The sequence below is a fragment of the Trypanosoma conorhini genome, assembly GCF_003719485.1.
Source record: "Trypanosoma conorhini strain 025E chromosome Unknown Tco_14.4_contig_00102, whole genome shotgun sequence".
Taxonomy (NCBI): Eukaryota; Euglenozoa; class Kinetoplastea; order Trypanosomatida; family Trypanosomatidae; genus Trypanosoma; species Trypanosoma conorhini.
The window spans coordinates 19,739-40,788 of record NW_021704188.1 but is presented as its reverse complement, the minus strand read 5'-3'; the positions used below and the strand labels follow the sequence as shown (position 1 = coordinate 40,788).

The 21,050-nt window shown below is 54.6% G+C and overlaps 8 protein-coding genes across 8 annotated transcripts, besides 6 other annotated features; all 8 read left to right on the top strand.

Moving 5' to 3' along the window:
* Positions 1-24: 24 nt before the first annotated feature.
* Positions 25-47: a microsatellite.
* Positions 48-139: 92 nt separating this feature from the next.
* On the top strand, positions 140-1,057 carry Tco025E_02569 (putative mitochondrial carrier protein; the record flags this gene model as incomplete). The annotated part of the gene is made up of 1 exon (XM_029369494.1): positions 140-1,057. One exon carries the CDS (start codon positions 140-142, stop codon positions 1,055-1,057), a length of 918 nt encoding a protein of 305 aa, XP_029230430.1.
* A 146-nt stretch (positions 1,058-1,203) lies between these two features.
* Positions 1,204-1,235: a microsatellite.
* Positions 1,236-1,350: 115 nt separating this feature from the next.
* Tco025E_02568 (uncharacterized protein) lies at positions 1,351-4,149 on the top strand (the record flags this gene model as incomplete). The annotated part of the gene is made up of 1 exon (XM_029369493.1): positions 1,351-4,149. One exon carries the CDS (start codon positions 1,351-1,353, stop codon positions 4,147-4,149), a length of 2,799 nt encoding a protein of 932 aa, XP_029230429.1.
* A 701-nt stretch (positions 4,150-4,850) lies between these two features.
* Positions 4,851-6,764, top strand: Tco025E_02567 (polyadenylation/uridylation factor 2; the record flags this gene model as incomplete). Its single annotated transcript, XM_029369492.1, has 1 exon — positions 4,851-6,764. One exon carries the CDS (start codon positions 4,851-4,853, stop codon positions 6,762-6,764), a length of 1,914 nt encoding a protein of 637 aa, XP_029230428.1.
* A 57-nt stretch (positions 6,765-6,821) lies between these two features.
* Positions 6,822-6,840: a microsatellite.
* Positions 6,841-7,206: 366 nt separating this feature from the next.
* On the top strand, positions 7,207-7,962 carry Tco025E_02566 (uncharacterized protein; the record flags this gene model as incomplete). Its single annotated transcript, XM_029369491.1, has 1 exon — positions 7,207-7,962. One exon carries the CDS (start codon positions 7,207-7,209, stop codon positions 7,960-7,962), a length of 756 nt encoding a protein of 251 aa, XP_029230427.1.
* Positions 7,963-8,270: 308 nt separating this feature from the next.
* Positions 8,271-8,318: a microsatellite.
* Positions 8,319-8,451: 133 nt separating this feature from the next.
* Positions 8,452-10,404, top strand: Tco025E_02565 (putative phosphatidylinositol-4-phosphate 5-kinase; the record flags this gene model as incomplete). The annotated part of the gene is made up of 1 exon (XM_029369490.1): positions 8,452-10,404. The coding sequence occupies one exon, from the start codon at positions 8,452-8,454 to the stop codon at positions 10,402-10,404; it is 1,953 nt and encodes a 650-aa protein (XP_029230426.1).
* A 208-nt stretch (positions 10,405-10,612) lies between these two features.
* Positions 10,613-11,611, top strand: Tco025E_02564 (uncharacterized protein; the record flags this gene model as incomplete). The annotated part of the gene is made up of 1 exon (XM_029369489.1): positions 10,613-11,611. One exon carries the CDS (start codon positions 10,613-10,615, stop codon positions 11,609-11,611), a length of 999 nt encoding a protein of 332 aa, XP_029230425.1.
* Positions 11,612-11,686: 75 nt separating this feature from the next.
* Positions 11,687-11,713: a microsatellite.
* Positions 11,714-12,073: 360 nt separating this feature from the next.
* On the top strand, positions 12,074-18,880 carry Tco025E_02563 (putative ABC transporter; the record flags this gene model as incomplete). Its single annotated transcript, XM_029369488.1, has 1 exon — positions 12,074-18,880. The coding sequence occupies one exon, from the start codon at positions 12,074-12,076 to the stop codon at positions 18,878-18,880; it is 6,807 nt and encodes a 2,268-aa protein (XP_029230424.1).
* Positions 18,881-19,013: 133 nt separating this feature from the next.
* Positions 19,014-19,053: a microsatellite.
* A 241-nt stretch (positions 19,054-19,294) lies between these two features.
* On the top strand, positions 19,295-20,932 carry Tco025E_02562 (LmrCD-specific DARPin; the record flags this gene model as incomplete). The annotated part of the gene is made up of 1 exon (XM_029369487.1): positions 19,295-20,932. One exon carries the CDS (start codon positions 19,295-19,297, stop codon positions 20,930-20,932), a length of 1,638 nt encoding a protein of 545 aa, XP_029230423.1.
* Between the last annotated feature and the right edge of the window lie 118 nt (positions 20,933-21,050).

The window sequence follows — 21,050 nt, the reverse complement described above, 5'->3', positions numbered from 1 at the left end:
TCAATGCTCCTCCCCCCCCCCCCCCACCACACACACACACACACGCAAGGGTGACTTTGGGATTTGTCATTTTCACAGTTCTGAGGAACGGCGTTGCGGCTAAATGGCCTCGTGGAAGAAAGAAGAGGGAAAGCAGCGGATGCACGTGCAAACCTCAGCTTTGAGGCACACAGTCGCAACTCAAGCCGCGACGGCGCTAAGTACCACCATATTGTACCCAATTGATGTTGTGAAGATGCGATTCATGTCGCAGGACGGCACGGTTCAGCGACAGCACAATGGACAGACGTATCACTCCATCAGAAGGGCGTTGGCCACTATATACCGTGAGGAGGGGCCACGTGCTTTATTCCGTGGTTGCCACGTGGCTGTCTTAGGCTCTGTGACCGCCTGGGGAATATACATGTACACCTACCGCTCGCTCCGCAATTTCACCAATGCCGTCAAGACACAAGATTCACGGGGAAGAGTGGACGACTTCCTCCATAGTTTACTTTTTTCTGCTCTTGCCAGCACCTGCTCGGCGCTGCTCTGTAATCCTATTTGGCTGCTTAAAACCCGTATGCAACTGGAGGAGGTTTCGGCGTCTCATCCGAAAAGTGGCACGGGGAATTATCTTTCTTTTACGCGTGGGTTGACGTTCACCGTTCGTAGTACTGGCTTCTTTTCACTCTGGCGTGGTTTGTCCGCGCAAATCCTTCTTGGGCTGCCGAACTCGCTTAACTTTCCCGTATACGAAGCGCTTAAGTCCTACCGTCTTTGGAGTACGTCGCACACCACTCTCAACACATTTGAAATTTGTGTGTGCTCCACCCTTGCGAAGACGTTTGTCACATTGGCGTCTCAGCCCCTCTATGTGATCAAGACACGCTTGCAGGACCACAGAAGCCGGTGTGGGTCCCTGAGGTACGTCTCTTTTCTCCAGTCTCTATCGCTTATTTTGCACAACGATGGCTGGCGAGGTGTGTACCGTGGCATTGGGCCTTCGCTACTGCAGACGGTGCCACGCTCTGTGTTGACCCTCGTTCTGTATGAGTATTTCGTGTATTTTGCATAACTGAAGTCATCTGCATTTTCGGGAATAACATGTTGATTTTTTTTTCTTCTTCCTTCTCGTTTTAGTGATTTATTGTTATCTCTTATTTTTGCTTTGAACTACTTCTGCCTACTGTCCTTTGTGCTGGTTGGCTCCTCACCACAGGCGTGGTGTGAGCCTGTGTGTGTGTCTTTGTGTGGCTCGTCCCTCACTGCGGCCTTTTCCCGTTCCTTCCCTCCCGCCCGCTTTGCTGTCGGGAGTACGTGAGAAGAGACGCACGTGCTTGCCTTGTGCTTATGCCGCAGCGGTCGACGATGTTCGAGAAGCAGGCGCCGCGGCACTTCCTCAGGGAGACCCGCTCGCAGCACCTCCACAGAGAAGAGAACATGCGGCGGCGCCTAGAGTTGATGCGCAGGGAGTCGGCGAAGCCGCCCGTGATGCACTTCGGCACCGCCAGCTCACTGCGGCGGAGCAGCAGCAAGAGCGTTTCCCCTGCGCCACGCTTTGTGTCCCTCGACGCCTCGGCCGAGGCCGAGGCCGAGGCCGAGAAGAAGTCCTCTCGCTCGGCACCGATGGTGAACTCCGAGCCACGCTCACGCCCGCTGAGCCGCGAGCGCAGCCGTCGCTTGCCCCTTCCGCCGGGCGCAAAGCCGACGACGCGGCGGCCGTCACTCCCACGTTCCAAGTCGTACCGCGGCGTCTCCGCAACTGCCTCGCGTGTGACGTCCCCAGTCCCTGCGGCGCGAACGGCGGAGCCACATCCGGCGCGTCCGCCGCTGAAGCGCTCACGTTCCACGTCACAGACGGAGAAGGCCATAAAACTTGCGCGGATGTCGCACCCGCGAACGCATGACGCAGCGATGGAGGAGCGCAGGGCGCCGTTTATGTGCAGCGGTTCTCCGTCAAAGAGAACTGCTTCACCCCTGAAGCGGTCAGCCTCACGTACGCCCCCACCACTGCCCCTTCCCACAATGAGAGCGGATGAAGACGAAAGTGCGATGCTGGGCTTCACCCCTCCCAACACACATGTGGACAAGGCGGAGGAGGTGGCGTTCTCAATCAGTCCCGTTGCGCCCCCGCAGACTGAGACTGTGGAGGGCGGAGAGGTGGGGAAGGTCTCACAGGAGGCAGCCGAGGAGGAGGAGGAGGGGGAGCCCGCTCCTTTTCGCGTGAGTGAGTTTCGCCTGCCTCGTGCGCCGCAGCACCGCTCCAGTGATGCCGCGAGTCACATTGTGCTCACGCCCCCACATCTCCCGCCCTTCCCTCACACTGCGCAGGGGGAAGAACTGCGGGCGACGGAGGATGTGGTGAGGAGGGATGAGGATCCCGCAGCTACACTTGGCGACTCCGCAGAATCGGAGGTGGTCTCAGATGTTTCTTCTGCAGCCGCGGTGTCCTTGTCGCATCACTCACGAGAAAGGGAAATGGCCTCCGGAGTTCGTTCAGCCACACCCGTTGATACCAGTGAGAGGGCGGATGAGGAAGAGAAAGAGGAGGAGGAAGAAGAAGAGGAAACGAGGAAGAAGCTGTGTGAGGATGTTGCTGTCGCTACTGCTCCAGGTGTTCGGGCTGCCTCTCAAGGAGAAGCTTCTCAGCCTGCCTCATGCGCCGTGGCTGCTTTCGTGGCGATGGACGTGGCCGTGGCGAAGGAACCAGTCGCCTTCTCGGCACAAAGCTCGCATGCGTACGAGTGCAGTTCTACCACGACGGAATCCCCCGAACGGAACGTGGAAGCAAGTGAGGCTCGTAAGCTTGACTTTGACAGCCACGATGCCTCTCAGAAGGAAGACAAAGAGCAGGTTCCTCTTGCGAGGCTCACGGCGGAGGAGGTTGCGCCGCCTGTTCCTCCTCCCCATGCGGAGAGCGAATCCTTTTCCCAGCCGTTTTACGATTGCCGCAGTTTCCCCTCCACACCTGGGGTGGAGCTGCCGGAGGCGTATCGGCTGCTGGAGGCAACGCGCCTGGAGATGGCGGTTCCCTCCAACTTCCCACGTGCCCCGCGTCGCCTTGGCGACCGCCGCAGCGAGGAAGGCCGTGGCAGTTTGGTCTTGGTGACGGGTGAACTGCCCCTAGCGCATACGCCGCGGATTCAGGAACCTCGCACCCCACCGCCGTCGGAGCATCCAAAAAGATGCTCCCCCGCACCAAAGCCCCAGCTGAACGCGCCCGATTCCAACCTCTCAGCGACTCCTCCACTAGCGAATAATACGACGTTGCTCTCTCTTGAACGTTCTCCACTGCCACGTCCGGTGACGCTCCGCTCGCAGGTTCGGACGCCCATACAGTTATCACAGGCAAAGGTTTCTCTGACACTCTCACAGAGCCCGAGGGAGGATCACCGCAAGCCGTCTCCCCTCACATCCCTGGCGGAGACGTTCAACTTCAACGAGGGCCTCGCTGCGGATGCACCTGAATGTGAAAAACGGTGTCCGGCTGACGAACGTGCGGTGGAGGCAACCCCGCCGTGCACGTCTGCACGCTGTCGCTCACGCTCCACTGGCAGCCGACGGTCAATGGTGGAGCGACTCATGGAGTGTTGCTCACCAGATGCTCGGAAGGAGGTGGAGCACCTCGTCACCGGAGAGGCGGCCACGCAAACCCCGTCACTGCACCGTGGAAGTGGCCAGCTTTCTGAAGCGCTAACGGACACCTCATGCATCTCACAGCGTGTCGCCGCACGTCCACGCAGGCATTACTACGACTACACATACTGGGAGCGCTATCTGCGCGACGCCACGAGGCAAAGTGCGAAGAAAGGGCGAAGAAGAGGCGCAAAGAAGGCAAACAAGGCTGCAAAAAAATCCGCTTCAGGAGTTGTGCTGGTGGGGTCAGAAGCCCACGTGAGGCGGCTGAGCGTTACTGAGCAAGACGTCGTCGTTCCGCTTGCGGAGTCAACTGCGGCGGCGAAATCGACAGTTGCCTCGTCTTCGGGGAGGGCAACGGAGGCAGTGCAACGGAACGTCGATCGGCGCCCATCACAGTCGCACTCCGGTCACAAGAAGAAGGTGGCCTCAAAGCGTGCGTCGTTGAGGAAGGCCATGTCGCGAAGAAACCGCGAGCAGATTGTCCGCCGCCGACGTCGTTCGTCAGGGCGACAGAACAGACGTAAGTAGACCACTTCTTCACCACGCACCCTCCCTTTTTGGGCACTTTTTTTTTTCGCTAGACACTACACATTTTATAAATCACATTGTACCTTTTGCTTAGAGCTGATTTAGAAGCAATACGTTGAAGAGGAAAGAAAAATATATATAAATTAATAATATATATACCTAGAAAAAAAAAGAAGAAATGCGAGCAGGCTTTTATTCACAGTGTACACACGCTTCTACCCGTTTGTTTCTCTCCCACCGCTTCCACTCGCAGTGCCTGTGTTGCGTTCGAGTAGAAAATGATCAAAAAAAATCTGCGACGGCCTTGCGCTGTAGATGAGCGAGAGAGCGAAGGCGATAACTCTGCTTTTTTTTTTGCATTTGCGGCGTTGCCCTAGCAGGGGGCAGCGTTCTCTTGTGCCCCTCGCTCTTGGTTGCTGGAGACCGTGATTTCGTTCACTGGGGGAGAAGTTACTCTTCTTCATTCCATTTCCATCACTTTTTTTTTGTTTCGTCGTCTCCCCCCACCTCACTGCTTTCATTTGCGACCGCAACGCCAACTGCCTCTGCGCCGCGCCATCCACGCACACAGGTGAGTGCGGGGCGGGGGAAGGAATAGGGGACAAAGAACGACACACACACATAGGGGGAAAAAAAACAAAACAAAAAGAATCACAGCAACATTGAGAAGGGAGCACCTGTTCACTGGAGTTGAGGTTCATATGCGGCGTTGGTTTGCGGAACCGACTCGCAGGTTTGCCCTGAGCGTTGCGCTGCGGCGATGTTCAACGGCAAGAAGCGGCACTGACACGCCGCCTCCCCCGCCGGGGGTTTTCAAAAAAGGAACGACGTCCTTTGGTATCGACCAGGGCAAGTTGGACCTTGCCCTTAACCTCCATGAGATGGACTTTGACGCGATGGTGAAGGCCACTCGCGCCGCAGTGACGAAGGAACGAGTGCGAAAAGAGACGTTAATGGGAGATGGACTGCGGTCGAAGGAAATACTTCCTGGCAGAGAGGAGGAGGCCCCTCTCAGCGCCCCATCTTCGTCTCCGACAGCAAGCGCTGCAGCGGCTGCCGAGCGCGTTGGCGATGACGGTTCGACACAGATGGAGCGCCAGATGTTTCGTGGGATCGCGAATGCCAGGGAGGCCCACACCACGAACTCATTCGCCGTGGTGAGAGAGCAACGCAAGGCGGAAGGGGCTCGTTACGGGCTCATGGATGCGTTGCGTGACTGTCTCTTGGCCGGAAACTGGGTGAAGGCAATGCATCTTTTTGAAACAGCTGTAGAGACAAGTTGCAAAGCTGTACAAACCTCCATGCCTGCTGCTGCGGGTGCTGCAAGTGAAGAGAGCGACATACTTGAGACGCTGCGTCGCATTAACGCTACCACGCCTCCAGGTTTCGCTTCTAGCAGCTCCTCCAGGCATCCGGGGGTCTTGCGGTGGAGTGGGGGTCATTTCTACCTACTACTGAAGCTGTTGCTTGGTAAACACCGTGTAGCAGAGGCTGAACGAGTGTGGGATGTGATGAAGCGCATTGGGTTTGTTGAGCTTCGCATGAATTCACAGACGCTAAATCAATGCATGACACTGGGTAGAAGGGAGACGTTACCAGACATCGTCTCTCCCCTCAAAGAGAGCCATGGACAAACGGAGGATCGACTAAAGGCCTTTCGCACGACATTTGTACTTGAATTGGAAGAATGGGCGAAAAAGAAGGGCCTTTCATTGGATGGACGCAATAGACAACTCACCCGTGCGGCGCATCTTGCTGAATTAGTGAAGCGGGGTAAGGAAAAGGGCGAGGATGAGGCTGACGTTGGTGCCCTGAATGGCGAAGGACTCAAAGTAGGGGACTTTAGTGGCCTGCTGCGGCGGTGCCTCTCGGAGGAATCCACTGCTCGGGTGCTGCAGATGATGGATAAATTGCAGGTACCACGTGACGGAGAGGCTTTTGCGGCACTCATTGCCTCCCTACGGCAACCGCAGTATTGTTTGACGGCTCAAGACAAGACGGATGCCGTCAGTGCCTCAAAGGAGGAATACGATGCTCACCGAAGCCAAAGGTTTGAACGCGCTTGCCAATGGTTTGAGGCATGTCCTGAAAACGAGCGCACGGCCGATGTCTACAATGAAATGCTGCAACTCTCTCGTGGAGATGAAGCAGCGGACAAAAAGTTTCAGGAGTTGCTTCTTGAGTTCCGTGGGGCACCGTTGTCCTTAGCAAACGCCGTTGTCTCTACACCTGCTCGCGTAGAAGCAGGCAACAAGGAAAAGAGTAACGGGGGCGATGAAAATGAGGTGGAACTTCTACCGCCACACTGGCGAGTTCCTCCCAATGGGCGCACGTACGAAATATTGGTTTCCCACTGCAAATACCGGCAAGATTGGCAAGTTCTGTGGGCGCTCTACGATGAGGCGATGGAGCGACGTGTCAAAGGGACGCGTCGATTATATCAAATACTGCTGGAGGTTGCCAACTATCATGCACCGCGAGGCCGTGACCCAAACGCCGTGGTAATGGAGATCTACGAGGACATGAAGGGACGCGGTATCGATGTCACGGGCATCAAGAATACTGTGAGTGTTGTGAACGCGTGGTGTGCCACCCGGCGTAGGCGGCGATGGTGACGGAGGGTGAAAGATGAGATCTCATCTAGAATTGGGGCTGCTTGACCTTGAGAATAAAATAACAACAACAACAACAGCGATGGAATCGATGAACAGTGAAGTGAAATCCTTGTTTTTCTGGACTGCTTAAATAGACGCGGGGGGTGGGGGGGGGGAACCGAACTAGAGCACATCTCCCTTTAACCTCTGCGTAAGCGTGCCCCTCATTGGCTTTACTTCGCTGGCATGCATGCGCACTATGCACTCATTCTACGCCATGAAGTCGATGAATCTTACTTATTCTCCTATCATCCCTTTGAAGTTGTACCCGCACATATCAAGGCCTATTGACGCTGCAAGGATGTTGACTACTGCTGCCTCCCTTTTCTATCCTCTCCTCATGTTCGGTGTTTTATTTTATTTTGTTTTTCTTCCTATTTCCTGATTCTTTAGTGAGTTAACAATGGCCGCGCTTGAGTCTTTGAACTTTGATGTTGAAACGGCCATTCACTACATTCATTGCGTGATTTCCGATGTCCCGTTGGATCTGGCGGTGTCCGAGTTGGCGCCAATGGTGGTGCCAAGACCGGAGAGCGACACGGTGAAGGAGCTGGAGGCCGTCGGGTGTCGCATTGTCCCACATCAACTTCAAATATTCAAGGAGCGACTTGAAAGAAAGTTTGGCTTTGTTACTTTTTTCATCCACGAGACGTCGCGAGCCGCAAGTGATGAAGTGGTGCATAAACTGGCACTCAAGTGGATCCGTGGGGACCTCACGGCCCAACTGGGGTCTGTCAAGGCGTGCGTTAAGTTGGGACAGCCACCTGAGTGCTACTCGTCGGTTCCGTTTCTGCGGGCACTGCATGAACAGTGCCCGTTTTTAGATGCCAACAAGGTCAGAGATGTAAAGAAGATGGAGGCTTTTTTACTGAAAAACGTCGACTTTACTTCTGAGGGGTTGAATTCGGACAAAAACAACAGGAATAAGCTAATCGAGCCTGAAGGTAAAAGTAATGCGGATGACGCATGGAAAGTTGTTGGCTCGTTCCGGATTTCTTCCCTTGCGTGGAGCGAGTTGTTGTGGCTTGCCCGTGAACATAGGGGCCTGCCTCCTGTTGTGGCTTCCAAAGGGACGATTGACGCCTCAAGGTGCGACAAGGAAGCACTGCGTACTTTTTTGGAAGGGGCGCTTCTTCCGCTCATAATAGTTGTTGCATAGGGGCATGTTTTTTTTATTCTGATTAGTTTTTCCTCTGGCACACGCACTTACACACAACTCCACCTTTCCTCTGATGTGGAATAGTGATTGCGCGTTGAGCGTGTTTGTGTTCCAGTTGAGTCATGTATTTAACTTTAGCGTAGGTTGTGTTCCTTACTTTTCCCCTATGATTGTAACGGGCCTGTGTCCATCTACGTGTAGTTGGCGTGAGTGTGAGTGTGTGCGTGTGGCTGTATTCTTCTTCCATGTTTCTGCTCACCCCCTGTGAATGTAGCTGAGACCAATCGTCGTGGTCCTTGACTCCTCTTTATATAATATATATATATGTAATACACATATATATATATCTGTACATAGCCCACACACACACGCGCGCGTATTATGCAAATTCGCTTCCACTTGTCGCTACTCTGTTGTTGTTGTTGCTCTGGAAAAGTGCGGAGGGGGTTCATTTGAAGAAAGAAGGGGCGTTAGCGACGGCCGGCCGTCATGACGTTTTGTGGGGGCGTCATAGAGCGCGTGAGGCGCCAAATAGAGCGGGAGACTTCAGCGGGAGACACCACCCCACATGAACGGCATCGCACCCTCAAAAGGGACAATTTGCAGGAGGGCACGTTAATGTGGCTTGCCCCCGCCAAGGTTCCGTCAGGTGACAAGAAAATGGCAGTTCGTCTCTCCCGCGGGGTGAAGCACCCGCTGAGCCTGAATGAGTCCCAGTTGTTTGCCAACACACCGTATGCACGCGGATTTAGTGAGTACATCTACGAGGGTCAGCTGAGGCGGATTAAAGAGATGGAGGATCAGGCAGATCCTCGTGGTGCCGTGCGGCAAGGGCACGGGGTGCTTAGTTATCCCAATGGTGCTTATTATGAGGGAAACTGGCGCCACAGTAAGCGCCATGGCACAGGTTGTATCACTAGCGCCAACGGATACAAATACACGGGCGAATGGTGTGACGACGTACGAGAGGGAAGTGGCTACGAAGTATTTGCATGTGGGGCGGCCATTGACGCAAACTATGCGAATGGTCTCCCTGAAGGGGAAGGTGTTGTGATGTACAGCCCCAAACAAAATGCTTATCGTTACGAGGGTGGGTGGCAAAACGGTAAACGCCACGGGAGAGGAGTTATTTTTTATGCGAATGGGGATACTTTTGGCTGTACATTTGAGCAAGCCAAGCGACACGGACGTGGTGTGACGACTCAAACGGTAAACGGGAGGGAGATTCAGTATGAGACCCAGTGGCGGGACGACAAACTTGTCGGCACTCCAAGGTTGATACCAAAGGCTCTTCGTACAAGGAAACCAGTTTCTTTTATTCCGTTTCGAACAACAGGTTATTTGTCGCCTGTGGACATCATTAATTGGACGGTAAAGGAGGGAACGCTGAATCTCCCCTTTGAACACTTTATGCAGCTAAAGCTAGGCTTTGAGGCTTTGGACGTAGTGGGGTGCGGAGTGCTTCCAATGAGGGAGCTCCGTGCTGTATGGCCTGAAAGCAATATGGAAATGCTACGTAAGTTTGACTCGGATGAGAAGGAAAGTGTGGAGTTGCTTGATATTGTCTGTGCCTGGTATCCAAAGGTCTCGCCACATGTCATTGCCCGCATGATGCAGGAGTTTATCTCACCGTTTGATCTTTTTTCTCTGAGGGGGTACCTTAACGGCGTTGAGAATGCCGATGGCATGGGTTATTACCACGTCTGTGGTGACGCACTCCCGTCAAGCGGGACGGAAGGCCATCGGCCAGCGTTGCACTTTCGAGATCTAGAGTCCACCGGGTTCCGCATCGGCGGGGAGAAGTTTACAGCCGCCGACTACGCCGCTGCCTCTCGGCTGCATGACCCACCGTACTTTATTGATGTGTTAGCGGTGTGGTATCCGAATATTTTACGTGTGGTCTTAGAGCAGTATGAGATGGAGGAGGTTGACAGTGACATTTTGGACGCCATACGGGTTGATTTTGACCGCTATGCGCATCCATCCGCGGACTCCAGTAATTATTTGTTGATCGAAGACTTCGCTCAGGCGGAGGTCGCCTATCGCATTAAGTTGTGTGCTGCCTATAAGAATAATGAACGCATGCAGGGCACTATGCATTCAAGTTTTACCGTTGCCCCTGCCACGGCCGTCACAGCACCCTCTTTGGGGTTCAATCCAAACCCTGCGCTTGCTTACGGCAGCGCCATTGAGACTGATATGCGTCAAGGGTTTTTTAAAGGAACTCCTGTGTGGATTCTTGCTAACCGGATACGTCTGAACGTGCCGCTGCTTCTTGGGATTGAGAGATTCCATGTGCGTCAGAAGGGTCGTGTCACACTTGATGAACTGCTTCGTTTCTGCTTCCCTAACGTTCCCTGTTTGTGCACGCAGGAAACCATTTTAGGCAGCTTTAGCGAAACAGTTTGCAGATGTAGTCTCTGCAACGCAGCGAGGAGGTAGGAGCAATGGTGTGAAGAAGAGGAGGAGTTGACTCCGTTTATCGCTAGCACTGTGAAGCATTTCTATATGCTTTTATTTACTTTTACTTCGTTTCTCAGTTTTTTGTTCTTTGGGGTTGCTATCTCTTATCGTTGTATACTTTTAAAGCCACACTTTCTTTACCCTTGCTATTACTCTCAACTGTATTGCTTTCATAGTGGATGGGGCAATGCCGTTGACGGAGGTTCCAGTTTTCTTCACGGATGCAGGGCCGCCTCCCTCCCTCACATTTTTGACGGCGTGGACGTTATTGCTGGGCGCGTCGTTTGTTGTTTTTGGGGTGGCGCGGCCCGCCGTGCGTGGCACAAGAGCGCCCACGGCCGGTGAAAAAGAGGCGGCATTATTGCCATTGTGGTGGGTGCAGCAGCTGCATTTGTCCGTGGCGTCTTGGGCCCTGTTTGACTTGGTTCATCGCATCCTCTCCTACATCTTTCTCCCTTCGCGAGTGCTGTGGCGACGACACATGCTGCCGCTTCCCGATGGAAGCTTTGGCGCGTGTGTGAATCAGCTCCGCCTTTCATTCCTCTGCGTGGGGCAAGTCGGGGACGCGCATCGCACCTGTGCGGATTGGCAGCTTCCCACGACGTCTTTTGCCTCGTCCACTGCGCCTCGTGGCACCACTGGTGCTCCAGGCGCCGCGCAGCGGGGCATCGAGGAAGGCGGGTCCGTGAGCAACACGGAATGGGAATACTGCCAAGGGGTGGCACTTGCATCCTTGCTGGCGTCGATGCTGATGTTATTGCTTGCTTGCAGAACGATTTTCCGCCTTATTCCATTGCGTCCGAGTGAAACTAGTATGCACGAAGACGACTGCAGTGAAGAAGATACCACGTCGGACGAAGAATTGAGCTCAGCGTCAGAAGAGGACCTTTGGTGGGGTTTGGGGGACCCCGACGATGCCTGTCTCTTGAGCCCTGAAGCAATTGTAGCTGAGCAGCGTTGGAAATCAATGGAGGCAGGAAAAAGACACTCCCAACAAAGCCAACGCGAGCGAGAGAGGGAAAAGGAAAGGAGTGCTATTCGTATTCTGCTGCGTGAATATTGGCCTCCTTTGCTTTCGGTGTGCTATGCTGGACTCTACGCCTTCACTGGGGGCATCTCATTATTGTTGCGCCGGGTGTATCCCGTTTGCGTCATTCTCGTGGCTCTGTGTGGCATGATTGCCTAACTGCAGACGCCTCGCCACCTTCTCTTTTCCGTACATGCTGGGGCGGATTTGGTGTCGTGACTCTTTCTCTCTCCCTGTGTGTGTGTGTGTGTATGTGGGTGTAAATTTGGAGAACAGAACTAGCCTTTCGCGGTTTTCTTGGGAGCATTTCCCCCCCACCACCACCCTGACCTCGGCGAGTTTGAAGAACAGGGGCGTTTTGTTATTATTATACATATATGTTTCTAATCTGTGTGACGGCTTTTGCCATGGCGTTACTGGTATGAGCACTCTTGCTTGCGAGTTGGGCGGGGAGAGAGGGGAGGGGTGAAACTGCTGCTCGAGGCTTACGCTCTCTCCTTCATCTAACGGCGGTTTGTTTGCTTAAATGCGTAAATGTCTTTCGGCTTCTTTGCGCTGTAGCTTCTTTGTTGTTGTTGGTGCTTTCACGTGGGGGATATTTATGTTTTTGGCGACGCCGAGATGTTGGACGGCGACCTTCGTGCGGCAACTCCGGAGGATTCCCCCTACGGCTCCGACGGGCTGCGAGAGAGTGGGCGGGGCGGCCGCGGGCGTTGTGTGGGGCTGTTTTTTTGCCAGCTCTCCGCGCTACTGTGGAAGGAGTACCTTGAGCGCGCCCGCCGTCCGTGGAAGGCGACCGTGGAGCTGCTGACGCCTGCGCTTCTGATCCTTGTCCTGGCCTACGCCGTCGGGCTGAGCCCCGTCGTGTGGATTGAGCCCTTCCACCACTCACGTCTTCCGGAGGTGACACTCCGCCAGGGCGTCCCAAACGAAGGCGTCGTCTCCCCTGAGTGGGAGAAGGATGTGGCAGCGGTGAAGCAGTGGCGCGGCGTATTCGCCGCGCTTAACACGACCTCTTTCTTCGTAGACTACGTCTTGACGCTGGCCGCCCTGCGCGATGTCGCGGAAGGCGACTACCACAACGACCCTGCTGGGGTGTTGTGGAACGCGACGACGCTGCGGCAAGAGGTGGCGCGTGCCCTGCTGACGAACCGCTACGCCGCATCCCCCTTTAAGGTCCCAACGTTGGATGGATACACCTCTATGGTGAAGGCTGCCCGGGTTGCTATTGGAGAACGGGGGATGAAGCACACGATGCACGACGACCCACTCATTCAATTTATTATCTATTTTGGAAAGCTGGCGTTTACCATTGCGGAGCGCGGCAACGCAGAGCTCGCAGAGGCGGCAGAGAGGCTTATCGAATACTTGAACGTGACGACCAAGTCCTTTGCAGCCACTGTGCTTTGTCACTACGATATTGCTGGTGAGGAAAATAGCAGCTGCGTCTTTGACAACGCCTCGAGGTTTGCTTCGTTGCTGCGACGGCCGCGCTTGTGGCAGGGCCAAGCCTTGTGGGCGCTTGTCCGCCTGGACCGTCTGACGGTGCAACCTCCAGAATTTCGCTACACTATTTTTGTCAATGAAACGCTGCTGCAAACTCAAGCGCCGGTGGAGGCCTTTTCGCAGGGCCTGGGAAAGGACTACGCGAACTACGCCTACAACGGTGTCTTGTCGCTTCAGTATGAACTCAATACGTACTTTACCTCCCTCGCCGCCCCCCCACGAGCGCGTCAAAATATGTCCTTGACTCCGTTGGTGGATTATGTTTGCAGCGCCGCCCCGACAGCGCATAACGCCACCGCAAACATGTTTGCAGAGCCAATGGATGTGGATCAACGTGAATTGGTTGAGAAGGCCGCCGCGAAGGGTCCCATTGTAACCCTCCACCCACGGCCCTTTACGAGTGTGAATGCCATTTATGCCCCATGCCTGTATGAGGTGGGGGCATTTTGCGAGGATGCTAACACTACAAAATCCTTCTTGAAGTGCCTTGAGGAGGTTGATGCGCGGGGAGAAACGTCGTCGGTGTGCCACACTGCACTGAAGTTTGTTACGAAGTGTCCTCTTCCCAACACCACTGCGTGTGGAAAAGGCGACGCCTATCAGCTTCTCAGAGATGTTCCCTCTGCATTACCTGAATGTGCAGAGTCTCTCGCCCCCTCGTGCACCGAGGACAGCTTCCTTCAAAAAGTAAAGCAAACGAAGTCTGTATTGAGTTGCCACGCTGATCTCATGCGTCTGTGCGGTCCGGGATTTCACTCGCGGTCTGTCCTCAATGACTGTATTAAGCTTGTACGCCAAACGGCGGAGCCTCTTTCGGAGGAGTGTCGTAGGGTTTTTGCTTCCTTTTTACCGTGTGAGGACGAGTATGAATCCATCTGTCCGTGGGGTAAGTCTGGCGGGAAGGAGGTCATTCCATACGCATGCCTTTACGAGAACTCAATTCTTCTTAGCTTGAGGTGCAAGACCACACAATTTGTGAAGGACATCCTGCCAGATTTATTTTCTAACGAGGCTGTGCGGGAGACTGTTCCTGCCGCCACTCACTACTGCCGTGAGGTGCATGATGTCTACAAAACTCTTGTAAGCAGTGTGGTGGCTCAGGCGTTTCCCACGACTGGGTATTATCAAGAGTTGTTCTTTCTAACGGGAGGTCACTTTCTGGGGTTGGTGCTTGCCATTGCGTACTACTTTCCATTTGCGGCCACTGTGCAATCCATTGCGCGCGAGCGGGAGACGTGGCAACGAAAGTACCTCATTCTCATCGGGACAAATCCTGCGGCGATATTACTTAGTAAATTTGTCACAGCCGTTATCGTTGCCACTATTGCATCTCTTTTTGTGACATTTGCGATGGCGTTTTGCGTTGGTATACCGAGCTACGTCGTGTTCAATCTGCTCTACCTGTATTCACTGAGTCTCAGTGCATTGGCGGCTGCGGTTGGGGCGGTTGTCCCGGGGGAACGCGCGGCCACCCTCACAGCACCGTTTATTCTCCTTCTGTCTGTCGCTCCTGCTCTTGTGGACGGCCGACCAACAGAACTCGCGGGGGCGTCTATGCTCCTTCCGCCTGCGGCCCTCGCCAAGGCAATCGCCCAGTACGCCAAAGCCGCCCAGGTGGGCCAGAGACATCCTACACAGCCTGGCACGTTTCAGCGGGCCTTGTGGATACTCTTTGGGCTGACGGCGATGTACGGACTCCTAGCAGCTTTGCTGGAGTATCTATTCATTCCAAACTCGGCTCTGGAGCGACTCCTTAGACGCTGTGCATCTTGCGTGGGTAGGCTGGAGGATTACCTTGAGCAAAGAAGTCGTCACATTGTTCGATATTACGAGGGGGAGGAGATGACGTCCGGGGTTGCGCTGACGCGTGTCAGGCAACATGACGGAGAGACACACGACGGGGGCGGCGCACGGCGGTCGAAGCAGGAGTTTAATATTGCTGGAGTCCATGGCACACCCGCTGGTGATGCAGCCGAGGGACGTCAGCTTATTGATGTAAATAGCCTTTCAGAGGGAGCGGGGCCACCTCTTCGCGCGGTCTCAACAACTCAAGAGGCAGGAGCCCCGGCCGAGTCTTCAACGGCGCAAGGTGCTGCCGCCGCCCCCGAGACGCATGTGTCCCTACCGGTTCCAAGTGGTTGGCATGCAGCCATCACGGTCCGTCATCTCTGCCACACCGCTGTGGGACACGGTCGGTGGCTGCGCGTGCATCGTGCCGATTTTTATCAAAATCGTCTTAACTGCATCGTGGGTGGATCCGTTTCTGGGAAGAGTCGTCTGCTGGAAACACTGATGGGAAGCAGCGACCTTCCTGCAGGTGAGGTACGGATCGACGGCAAAAACATTTGGTCCTGTCAGCGTGACGATATTGGCGTCTGTCTTTATAGAAGCGTGTTTTGGGACCACTTAACTGTCGCTGAGAATATTCGTCTCATTCAGCTACTCAAGGGGTTTATTTCAGACCCTGTCGAGGCGGGTGTGGAGGAAGACATCCTCGTCTCTGCCCTTCAACTAACGGACGTGCGTCAGGAAAGGGCCGTGCGCCTGACAACGGGGGTGGCCCGCAAGCTCTCTGTTGCCATGGCCTTCGCCGGTGGATCTCGCACCCTGTTTTTCGATGAACCGACCGCCTTCACCGATGTTTCATCGCGGCATGAGATTTGGCATTTGCTCTCTCAGAATGCAAAGGGGCGATGCATCGTCGTCTCCACCAGTGACGTAGAGGACGTGGGGGTCTTTGCCGAGCACATCACCGTGCTGTTCGACGGCGGCCTCGCCCTTGCTGGGACACCCGATCACATTCGATGGAAACTGCGTGGCGGCTGGGTCGTGACCGTCTGCCGTGCCGAAAATACCGACATCTCGGCCATGTTAAATCACGTTCGCTCCCTGGCTCCAGATGCAATAGTCGTAAGTAACGTTGGCCGTGAAATCTCTTTTCAGGTGGTGGAAAGCGTCGCCATTCAGACATTACCGGTCCTTCTGACGGAATTGAGGTCGGCGCGGGAATCCGGGGCCATCACGAACATTACAGTTTCAGATGCCCGCTTGAGTGAGTCCTTTGTCCGCTTAACGCGCGTGCTGCAACTTCGTGAATCTGGTGGGGCCAATACCCCGCCGACGGAAGTTGCCGACTGGAATGGCGACTACGTCATGCTGCCATCGTCAACCGAGAACGAGGTAGCTGGCGAAGGTGCCGTGGAGAGAAGCAGGGTGGGCTCCACTGAGGAACGTGCGTCGCGTGGACGGCGCAGCTTTATTCGAACATACTTGACTTTGTTTGGTTATCGTGCATTTGAGGCCTTTTTGGGTACGCACTACGGACTCCTAGTGATGCTGGTGCCTCTACTTTCGCTCTTGGTCGGGACGGCGTCTTTGGGCAAACGGTTTGATTCAGATAGGCTGGGGGCGGCTTCTCTTTTTAACTGGCAGTTATCTTCTGATCCCAGCACTATCTTTTACATTGATGTGAACGCCTCAGGGTCGCCCTATGAATCCATCGCAGGGCAGTTGTCGTCGATTAGCATACCCAACACGCAGTCAAAGTTTTCACTGGTAAATGTTACTTCCCTGTCTCCGATAGAGCACAGCAGTGTGGGCTTGGACCATTTCCTGATGGAGTCTCGGGCGTCAATGGACGCGTTTGCCTTTGGTGCCTTTGCATTGCAAGGACCAATCGTACGTGTGTTGAACAGCACGGCATGGCCGTCACTCTTCCCTTGGGTGGCGGACGTTGTGCTATGCAACACCTCGTATCCGTTAAGTCTACCGGCGCACCTGGAGATATTGGGAATGCTGAGACTTTGGGCGGCGCGTAACGAAACCGCCGGAGTTATTAGTGCCTCCATTGGAGTGGTGGGCGAGTTGGGGTTTGGTGGTGAAGCAAATCACACATTCCCGTCCATCGCGGTGGATGTGATGGGGACACTTTTGATGCTGCTGCCCTTTGCGTTTTACGGCAGTCGAATGGTGGCGGCGCTTGTTGAGCAGCGTCATAGTGGGCTTCTTCAGGTGCTGTATAGCTCTTCTCTTCGTCCGGCCGCGTTCTGGCTGGCAAATTTCACGTACGACTTTGTGACTTTTTTTATTTTGGTGCTTATTACTGCCTTATTTATTGCTTTTGGTGACATTTCACGCGGCGTGGGTGTGGGTGGTTTCTTTGCCATTATGGGCGCCATGCTTGTGTTTGGCTGCAGCACCATTATGCTCTCCTACGTCCTGAGCAGGTGCTTCAACAACGCCATTGCTGCCCAGACCTTCGTCACGGCATTTACGATTTTCACCGGCTTTGCCTTCCTGATTTCGTCCTCCACCGTGCGCTTCTTACCGGAGAACCCCGTGACATGGGCGGCAAAGTCGTGGAATGAAAAGTTTTCCGTCCTGATGCGATTCCTTCCACTCTACAATCTTGGGGAGTCGTTGATGAACTACCTTTCGTCCAGGACCTTCGACGAGGACTTGCAGGTGTTGATTCGCCTGCAGCCTTTTATGTTTTTCACGTTCACCTTCGTACTGATGCTGCTCTACGAGTCATTTGCTGCGGTGAGTGTGTGCGTGTTTCTCCGAGACAAGCTGCGTCCGCTGCTCCATAAGCTGGGACGCAAAGCCGTCCGTCTCTTATGCCCGTGCCACAACGACTGCAACGAAGTTTGCGGCGACGAGTCGCTGCATCGCTGGGAGGATCCATCGCGGCTGCTTGCAAACGAGGACGCTTCCGTCGCGGTGGAACGGGAGAAGAAGTCTGCGGTGGAGGATGTTCGCGCTTCAACGCTTTGGAAGCTCTGCCACGACGTCTACGCCCTGCAAAACGTGACCTTCAGCCTACGGAGCGAGGTCCTCGTTGTGGTTGGGATTAACGGGAGCGGCAAAACGACGCTTTTGCGCTGTCTCTCAGGCGAAGTGCTCCCCTCCCATGGTGATGTGTTTCTCCGTGGCCGCTGTACCACACGCCAGGTTGCCGCTAAACTCACTGCGAGTGCCGCTATTGGGTACGCGACAGAGGCGTTAATTTTGCGACACAGCAACCTCACACCGTACCTCTTTCTCAATATCATGGCCGACCTCCGGCTGCTCAAACGCGACCTGGGGCGTAAGCAGCACCTGATTTACCTAATACGGGCCTTGGGTATTTGGTCCTCCATGCATGTTGCCATGCGGATGCTCAATGCGACGGTTCAACGGCGCGTGGGTTTGGCGGCGGCCCTCGTCGGTTACCCTCCGCTCCTAGTACTGGACGACGTCACTGAGTCGCTTGATCCGTGCTCCAGAAGACACGTTTGGGCGGCGATTCAGTCGGCGCCGCAAGGTACCACGACCGTCTTCTCCTCAAGGAGCCCCGATGATGTTGAGATGCTTGGCGATCGTGTGTTAGTTCTTGATGAGGGCATGATGCGTTTTATAGGGACTCCGGCTGAATGGCGCGGAACACACAGGGAGGGACTCGATGTCTCCATTGACGTTTCACGCCTGCAGGACACTTGCGGGTTTGGTAGTTCACAGTACCCGGGGGCGGTAGAGAAGCTGCAGAAATTCTTTACGAGTCACTGGCCTGATAGTCTGCTGATCGATTGTCGGCCTTTCCACTACGTGTTTCATATCCCTTACCTTGTATGCGAGAAGGATGCAACAGGCACCGCTCTTCCCGCGCCGGGCAGGAGGGGGCGCGTGTTCTCGCAAGCGCGTGCGATTCGCACAGTTCTGGCCACACTCGTCCAAGGCAGAGCGGACGGCTGGACGTTGCCTGAAGCTCGCGAAGAGAGTGCAAAGACGGGCGAGAGTGGGACCTGTTTTCCCTGCTATATCACAATTTCGGAGACGTCGATCGAGCGTACAATGCAGACCTCCTTTGGTGAAAGCCTTGCCTTTAGGACAGCTGCTCGGGGACTACACGACCGCAATGTTCGCGTAAATCCACGAAAGTGATCCCGACCCTGATGGCCGGAGGGGGGATGGAGAGGACAAGAGAAAAATAAAAATAAAAAAGGGCTGGCGCTGGCGAGGGCGATGTGTAAATGTTGAGCAGCTTTAAGCTTACAATGATATGATTTTGTGCGTCTGTTGTTGTTGTTGTTTTTTTTTTTTTTGCTTTTACTTTTGCTTCTCTTGCTGCAGGGAGGGAGGGGTGGGGTGGGATGAATGTGTTTTATGTGCCCCTGCGCGTGCTCTTCCTCCCTTCGAAGGCCTTTGTTTGTGGTCGGGTGGCCCTGCCGTAAAGTGAGGCACCGCTTTCTCTCCGGTGCCCATTTTCGGCCGCGGTATTCACCTCTTCTGCCTCTCCTTTGCTTTCCCAAGGTTGTGGTTGGCGAGGGTGTGTGTGGTCAACTTAGCAAGCTCGTTATGTCTTCCGACGACCCTGCACGCCCTAAAACCATTGTGTGGAAGCGTGGGACCGCAGAAGATAAGTTTTACGCCGATGAGCAGATGCGGCATGTGGTGAACGCAATAAAAAATGGGGACGAGGCGCCGCTTCTTCGCTGGATGGATTTGTGCGAGGACATTGACGTGAGAGATTCCTGCGGCAACACGGCGCTTCACTGGGCCGCATCACTGGGTAGCATGCCTGCTGTGACACAGCTTCTCCTTGCCGGGGCTGAAGTGGATGCGGTGAACCATAATGGGGCAGTTCCACTTCATTGTGCCGCCATTTGTGGGCACGCGGACGTTATAGAGCAACTCCTGCGTAACGGGGCGGACGCCACCGCGGTCAACTACGAAGGGCAGACAATGTTTGACTTGCTGCGACTTATGGGCTGGGAAGGGGCGTCTCTTATGCTCGAACGCCTGGAGAACGCGCTCCTTCTCGGCCCAGGCAGCGGTGAGAATATCATCATAGATGTTTCCTTCTCCGATGCACCGCTGTTAGGTTCCCTTGCGGCTCCGCTCCTCATGGACGCAGGCTACTCCGAGGAAAACGTGACAGATGTGGAGAGTCCTCTGCGTATTCAAGGAAGAAGGCACCATTATGCAACCGTGGGTGCGACTAACATCTCTGATGAGGACCTGGTGTACATGCAGAGGAGCGCCGAAATAGAATTGCTTTTTTCGCGTGAGACGGCGGAACGAAATGAGCTGATTGGGGAATATGCCCGATGGATGCTGCGTGTTAAGAGTATGATGTTGCCTGAGAACGTCGCTTCTGTTGTACGTGGACCTAGAGAGGTTGAGGTGGTCTTTGGTGAGAAGTACTCCCCGCATGGGCCCCGCCAACTCCTGGTGCGCATGGTGGGCGATGCCGAGGGTGACGAGCTCTGGGTGAACGCGGAGGACGTGGCGGATAGCCCGGCAGTGCGGGAGTACGTTGACCGCTTCAACCGAACGGTCAACACTCTGAACAATTCGCTTGACCTCATCGGGCTTGGTGTGCTTCACGGTGGCGATCCATCGGGGAATGCTGAGCGGCAGGACCTCTCCAGCGGGCTGAATAAGCTTTCGCAAGGCAATGCGCATGTTTTACCGCGTTTGCCAGTCTCCGGCACTTCAACGGCCTCGACCAAACTAATTCCACCACTATGGGCCCCAACTTCGGCAAAAATTTTGTCGCAGCAGCCCGTGAATGAGCAGAAGCTGACACGTTCCTTAAACACTCCACTGTCCAAGATGACAGTGAGCCGTTCATCGCAAGACTCCTCCCATGGTGGTCCACCGCGTGGCAGTATGTTAAGCACCTTAACATACCAAAATAGCAGTACGACCACCGGCACGACGCGCGACAGCAAAGACGACAATAACCAGCACGCTGACAGAGTACTGCCCCCCATAATCTCGAATAAACTTGAATGCGCTGTTGCTGTCTCGCTCGGAGCGGAGCCCACCGTTGTTCAGTGTGCGGTGCCCACCGAAAGCAAATTGCCTCCTATTCGACAATACCTCTCAGGGGAGGAGAAAAGGGCATACGAGGCATTTCTTCGAATGTCCGCCTTGAGATATTTGGAACGCAGGAGGGGCAGAAGATCTCATCGTGTTGATATTGAGTAGATATGACTTCTCTCTGCTCTATTTTTAGTTAATTTACTTCTGTTTTTTTTTCAGGCTTTCCCCCCCTTACCCTTCTTTCGGGCCTTTGGCGCTTTGGCACTTGGTCGCTCCTTTGTTT